This window comes from Protobothrops mucrosquamatus, unplaced genomic scaffold, assembly GCF_001527695.2.
Source record: "Protobothrops mucrosquamatus isolate PMUCROS unplaced genomic scaffold, P.Mucros_1.0 scaffold_257, whole genome shotgun sequence".
NCBI classification, from domain to species: Eukaryota; Metazoa; Chordata; class Lepidosauria; order Squamata; family Viperidae; genus Protobothrops; species Protobothrops mucrosquamatus.
This window is the reverse complement of record NW_015386333.1, coordinates 223,144-230,496: the sequence shown is the minus strand read 5'-3', so window position 1 is coordinate 230,496 and position 7,353 is coordinate 223,144. Positions and strand designations below refer to the sequence as shown.

Genomic DNA, 7,353 nt, shown 5'->3' with positions numbered 1-7,353 from the left:
AACTTCAAATAGCAGAAGTGAGAGCTGCAGTTAGCTTTGTTCTTCCGAAGAGGAACAAAGGCACCATAGGGTGCGGAGAAAGTCCAGACTCTGAGAGAACTCACACCTATCAACCCCCCATGGAGAAAGGGGGGAGAGAGGGAGCTCTATCTCTATCCGGACAAGCTCACCCCTCCCTCTTCGCCCGAGGGACGAGGTTCCAAGCCGAGAAGCAGCTGATGATCGCTGCTTCTTGCCGGCTCTGACGCAGCCCCAGGAGGGCGGCTAGAAAACGCCGCCATTCCCTGCAGCAATCTCCACCGGAAGCCAACAGATATAATTCTTAATATTTTCAATATACAAGTAACAATGACATCCATACTGTATATAACATATTTTCTGATTGATTTATATTTCAATTGTATTTATAAAAGTAATCTTATTAAATCACTATACATCCTGTTTTCAGAATTCTTATTTATACTTAATTTCCCCTCAATATTCAGACCATTCTTATCAGTCACAATTTTTTCAAAATTGGTTACCTTTAAATATCCAAACTTTTTACTTAAACCATCCCAATATTTTCATATTTCATATATTATAAAGATACTATACTATTTATATATCTTATAGCAGTGGTGACAAACCTATGGCACGGGTGCCAGAGGTGGCACTTGGAGCCCTCTCTGTGGGCACACATGCCATTGCCCCAGCCTTGCCTCCGCCCACGACCCCCTCCTCACCAGCAGCCTCCCTGGAGGAGAGTCGCCCCTGAGCGTGGCCCATGTGGAGCAGCGCAGCCAAGGACATGGCAGCCTGGCAGCGTAGACAAGACTGTGCCCTCACGCCCCAACATGCACAGTTGATGCTGCGGGGCGTGGGCAGAGGGCGTGGCCGCCATGGCACTGCTGGGTGATCTGCGGTAGGCCCTGGAGGCGGTGAGTGGCCCTGCGGGCAGGGTGGGGTGGGGCAGGTGCGGGGCCAGTTTTGGCGCACTCGGTCTCTAAAAGGTTCGCCATCACTGTCTTATAGCATCCACATATAACATCTTTTCTGGTCGGCTTATGTTTCAATTATATTTGTAAAAGTGATCTTGTTAAGTCACTATATGTCCTGTTTTCATAATTCTTATTTAAGAGTTTTCCCTCAGTCTTCAAATCATTCTTCTTGGTCATACTTCTCTCAAATTAATTGCCTTTAAATGTCCTAACTTTTCATTCACATACATCGTCCCAATATATTTACATTTCATATATTATAAAAAATACTATACTACTTACGTCTCTTACTATAGCTCCTTTATATCCAAAATTTTCTATTATTTTAATCATATTCAATCAAGTGTTTAATCATATAGTAGTACTCCATCTGGTAAGTCGAATCAGGTCTCTTGAATCTAACTCTAGCCTTCTTCTTTTGCCAAGTAGCTTTTCAAGTTAGTATATTCCACTTGCCAGGGGATTTTTTTGTATTTTTGTAAATATTGTTGGGAGTGAGAAAGACAGGTTGTATATGATGTACACTTTGCTTTGATTAATAATCTAGGAATGGGTTTTCAGCCTTTTTAAAGACATGATAGCACTTTTTCAAAATGTTTCTGGATATGTGTTTCTTTCTTCGATGGTCAATTTGCGGTTATAACATTTATACAAGTTAACTTAGTAGGTTCTCATCCTTGACAGGCAACTGTTGAATATAATTTGTTCACATTCAGATTAGCATATTACAATTTCTACATAACACTATCTTTGAAATATATTTGCATCTACTATTAGAAGAAAATGCTGCTTCTATGGTAGTAGTGCTAACACAATATTTGATCAGATACTGCTCAGTTCCAAGAATTGGTTACTTCTTTCAAAGTCTGAAATGGTTTCATGTAAAAATACCCCAAATGGGTTTTTCCATCAAGTGGGATAAGAGAAATTAAGTTCTAAAGTAAGGCTAAGTCAGTATATATATTAGACAAAATTGCCTTGGTTGTGGTAAATAGCTCTGAAACCTATCTAGATGTTTATTCCCTGCTGGAAATATAACAGAAATTTATTCCCTTGCTTGGGTTGCCATTGTTCAATGTCACTTCTGTCTTGTTTTAATTGCTGCCCATTTTATTCTCTATTAGTCTTAAATATTTTTTACATTCTTTTACTACATTGAAACCTCTAAGGCTCTTGGCCAAAAGTGGCAAGTATGTTTTAATACAAATACATAATATTAGTATAATTTATTTCAAAATACTTTTGTATAGCCTGTAACCATGACTCTTAATATTTTATATTTTAAATGATAAAGGACAATACTGATAATTAGAGAATGAGATAAAGGGTACGCAAAGACCAAAATAAACGTATTATGTTGCAGTTCTGTTTACATTCCTTAAATGTTTTTGCAGTATTCAATATCAGAAACTTATTTTTCTAAAGGCTGTTAACTAGAATTATAGTAATAAATCCATTTAGAATGGTCACTTATTTCTTTTGCCATGAGCTGCTTTTTGGATTTAAAAAACATCTGCTTAGCCCATTATATTTGACCCAGCTGGAGAAAGGATGTTGGCAAGAGGGATGAGAATAGTTGTTCCCTCCCTCTGTACCCCTTGCCCAATATTCAACTACCTATCTCTTGAATTTTATTCATATTATTGGACCCTTTGGTCAATTTCTTGAAGTAGTGAATATGTTTTAGAGCTGAATTATTACTGGTTTAGGTGAAGGCTCTCAGTTGTGGGAAAGTTCTGTTGTATTTTCTCATCAACCTACTGATTTTTAAACCGCCCAGAGTTACCTTATTTAGAAGTTAGGCGGCATATAAATTTCATACATACATACATACTCACTCTATGCAAAAGAGCCTTAATTTTCCTCAAATGTGGTCCAGTGTTTGCTTTCAACAATTTAATGTTGTTTACTATGTGGATGAGATTATCAGAAGTTTGGGGAACATTCCAAAAAAAGTTATTTCTTAGCACTTGTTACACTGCAAAACAGCCATCCCTGCCCTCTAACTAATTTAGTATGAAAAATTATGAATGCCATGTTTATTAAAACTCTTAGCATTAATGTTCAGTATCAGTTATATGCTGAATGCATCTTGAAAATAAGCTAGTGTTATTCAATATACACTATTTCCAGAAAAAGGGTGGCATGGGATGGTGGAAATCTTAGTGTCAGTCTGATTTCTCCCCCTCCCCTATATTCCCCACCCGCCTGCCTACTGCATAGGGCCTATTTTCTGCCCCTTGACAGTTTCTGCCTAACAAATGGTGTTTCTTTTTTACAGCATAATGATCCGGGACTTGTTGTGGTGATGGTAAACTTAGTGGTAATTTTTAATTTTCAGACTGAATTTACTTCTTTTTTGTCATCAGAGCACCAAATATGTTAGGCTTACTTTTCTCTGTTGTAGCCTTCATCTTTTCTGCTTGGTCTTTTCGTTTCCCTTTTTTTCCTTTCCATTTCTTCATGCACTCTTTTGTGTCTGATCCTTGTTCATTAAGGGTTTAATGCTCAAAAGGGATGTTTGTGTTAGAACTGCCAAAAATTTGTGGAGATTCACTTCAAATACCAAATCTCTAATACTGTCCAAACTTGATCTCCCCCCACCTTTCCCAAGCACATACTGATTGTTAGCAGTTGCTACGACAATTCAATAGACAATTGAAATTGAAAACATTGACTGCCTTAAGAAGCAAAAGTACTAATGTATTCTTCATATTATAAAGGAATCTGTCATATTCATTTGGACAGAACAAATGTCACTCCTATAGAAATATAGTAAAAATTAAAGAAAAATTATATAATTTAAAATACAGTATTACGAATGTGGTTCTTTTGCTCAAAACTGCAGTCATCGTTTTGTATACAATTGGGCATAAATCCCCTTCGTCCCTTACCCTTCTTACTGAAAATGTGTGTGTATATATATATATATATATATATCTAAATAAAAATTGTACCTTAAAATGCTTTTTCACAGATGGCTAGTGTTTACAAATTTGATCACCCTACCCAGGTTTCTAAATTTGAAATACAGCAGGAATTTCTCCCTAGAAAAGTTGTTCAATCTGGAAAATGTTGAAACGTATTCCCAAATTAAATTTACATTGGGGATTGGTTTGCTTCTATTTTAATGGCACATCAAGGGCAAAACTTTATTTAAAACTCATGTTAAATATTGTGAGGAATTACAATTCCTCTTTTATAATTAAGAAATAGAGACAAAGCTAATAAGTCCTCTGACAGTAGTGAGACATGAACTCGGATTTCCCAAGTACAGTCTTGTCAGTTGGGCTACTTGTCAAAAAAATAACTCAATTTTTTTTAGAAATGCAATTACTCAAGTATTCAAAAATATTATCTGTTATGCCACATGAAGTCCAGTTATTTCATCACGGTTCAAGCTTGGACATCTTTTGGCCCAAGGGTATAATTATGTATTTTTGAATGAGAGGAATATTGTTAACACCAATCCCCCCAGTTTGATAATGAGGGAAGTAAACATTTTGTTTTTTCACTCAAGGTATGCACCAGATAAGGTAAGTAATTCCTTTTTACCAGTGCCCTTACATCACAACTCACAGCGCATGTTGTGATGTAAAAATAAACACCCCCCCTCCAAAGGCTGTGATAGTCGAAGTGCTCGTCTGCCCCATTTTGCTTTGTTTGGCTGGTTATGAGTGAATTAAAATACATATGGAATCTTCAGCATAGTTTGATTAGTTCAAAGTCAGTTTTCTTCGCAACTAGTCCTTTTCACAGCTTATAAGGAAAGGATATGGCAGAATCCAAAAAGCCCATTTTGAGTCTAGCAAGGTTTTAACATCAAGATTAATCTTCCAAAACTCTGAAATAATTGCATGCTAAATGGGTGTTGCTGGGCATTGGTAATCTGTGTCCTATGATCTGAGAGAATGCATCTTTTTCATTCCTCAATTTTTTTGATCTTCTAGTGTAAAGATAATTAATTTTAATATTAACTTGCTCAATTATTTGGGCCAAAAGCTAGAAGCAACAAAGAGAAAACAAGGCTAGGTCTGGCAATCAGGATATGTAGGCTTATGATTGTAAGCTGTGAGAATGGCTTGTGTTTGGTTCTCTGTAGCTTTCTGGTCTCTGCACTCCAAAGGCAAGATCTCTAACCAACCCCAAACCAATGTGTACAAAGCGACTTACCAGAGGATAATCATTCTGTCTACTCACTCAACTGATAGATCTGATTCCCTTTCAGGTAGAACAGATCCTATCCCTATCGTTGTCAAATATGATGTCATGGGCATGGGACGTATGGAAATGGAGGTAAGTGGTCCCTGCAACGTACACTTTGTATCAGGCAAGATTAAGTGTCTATACATACTTAAAATTATGAAATGTATCTAAATGTTTCTCAAACTGGTGGACTAGTTTTCATCATCGAACCCCAAGAATTATGAATGTTATAATCCAATGCACATAGAGGGTATCAGTGGGAAAGAATCTTTTGTTCAAAAAAATAATAGTGCTTCAGTATAATATAAATGTATAATAGGCTTCAATTAACAAATCTGAGTTTTCAATTAAAGGTCATTTAATTAATGTAAGCATGTTTTAAAAATTAGTTGGGCCTGTATGGCTCCTGTATATCAAAGTGGGTTTCTTTTTGTTTTTTGTTTTTTTTTGCAAAGAACAAGTTTGCTCAGCTCATTACTATCAGGACACACTCAGAAGTAATATATGTAACTTAATGCCTGAAGAATGCAGAAGATTTTATTTATTAGATACACTGGAACAGTACTTTCTCTTTTTCAGATATGGAACCAGATATCCTAGCATTAGGTCAGAAAAGAGTCCTTCTGATTTCCACACAAAGAATCTCTTCTTTAGCTATCCCAGGATACAGGCACAGTCTGTAACAGATGCGCATTTTAAAGAATCTACTTGAAACATAAATCATCTGAAAATTAGAACTCCTGTATCCATAGATAATGGTAGAGCTTTTTAAATAGACTTTGCGAAACATTTGGAAGAAATTTTCATGAAGGAGATTAATAATAATAATAATAATAATAATAATAATAATAATAATAATAATAAAGTTGGAAGGGACCTTGGAGGTCATCGAGTCCAAACCCTGCTCAGGCAGGAAACCCTACACCATTTCGGACAAATGGCTGTCCAGTCTCTTCTTAAAAACTTCCAGTGTTGCAGGGCCTCAAAAGATTGTGTTCTCTCTAAGAGTTGATGTCATGCTATCTCAATACAGGTAGTCCTTGACTCACAACAGTTCCTTTAGTGAGTGTTCAAAGTTATAATGGCACTGAAAAAAACTGAGTTATGAGCATTTTTCACACATACGACCATTGCAGCATCCTCATGGTCATGTGATGAAAATTCAGATGCTTAGTAGCTGGTTCGTATTTACAATGGTTGCAGTATCCAGGGGTCATGTGATCAGCTTTTGGGATCTTCTGACAAGCAAAATCAATGGGAAAGCCAGATTCATTTAACAACAATGAAACTAACTTAATAACAATGATTCACTGTGGCAAGAAAGATCGTAAAATGGGGCAAAACTCATTTAACATGTCTCACTTAGTAACATAAATTTTGGGCTCAATTGTGATTGTAAATTGAGGACTACCTGCATGTTCGTATATGTGCAGGAAGCACCCCAAGAAACCCATGCTGAGCTAAATAGTATAGACATGCTGTTGAAATGGCCATAAAGAGCAAGGTTGTTTTCTTAAAATATAAGCTGATTGATGTTGCTAGTAAACTTAAAATAAGGTTGGACAGAATAAAATGGTAGTTTGGATTCTGCTCCTTCTGCCTGCACTTTCTGCTGTTGCACAGGCCTTGAAAATATATTTCAATGTGAGAAGAATGTTTTTCATTCAGCCATGCAAGTATGTGGAATTAGTTTACATACATGACGTAAAGCAGGGGTGTCAAACTCAATTTCATTGAGGGCCACATCAGCATTGCGGTTTCCCTGGGGGGCTGAGTGGGTGTGCCCAGGGCGGGTGCAGCCTACTGAGTGGGCGTGGATGGAGTGGGTGTGGCCTACTGGGTGGGCATGGCCAGCTCTACATCGTTCGTGTCAAGGGTGCCTGTGGGGGCCTGGGCAGGAGTGGGACAGATCTGAGGGTCTCTGGCAGAAGGGGGTGGGACCAGGGCAAGTGCCAAGGCATGGTCCACTGGAGGAGCCTCACTGTTCCTCTCAGGCCATGCGGGGGGGCTGGATGGTGGTGCGGGCTGCCCGGAGCCCTGGGCAGCAGAGGTCAAACACCCACCCTGGCCCTCGAGTACCCGCGGCACCAAGCCCAGCCCCACTTCCCCAAGGGGGCGCCCAGCTGCACTTATCTCCTCCTCAAGGCTGCTGCTGCTGTGCTTGCTC

General features: G+C 38.3%; 1 protein-coding gene across 1 annotated transcript in view; it reads left to right on the top strand.

Moving 5' to 3' along the window:
- GPATCH8 (G-patch domain containing 8) overlaps positions 1 to 7,353 on the top strand; it is a 127,742-nt gene that overhangs the window by 99,892 nt on the left and 20,497 nt on the right. The window contains exon 4 of the mRNA XM_015831461.1: positions 5,209 to 5,276. Within this exon, the coding sequence (XP_015686947.1) occupies positions 5,209 to 5,276 (68 nt within the window). The remainder of the gene's footprint in view (positions 1 to 5,208; positions 5,277 to 7,353) is intronic.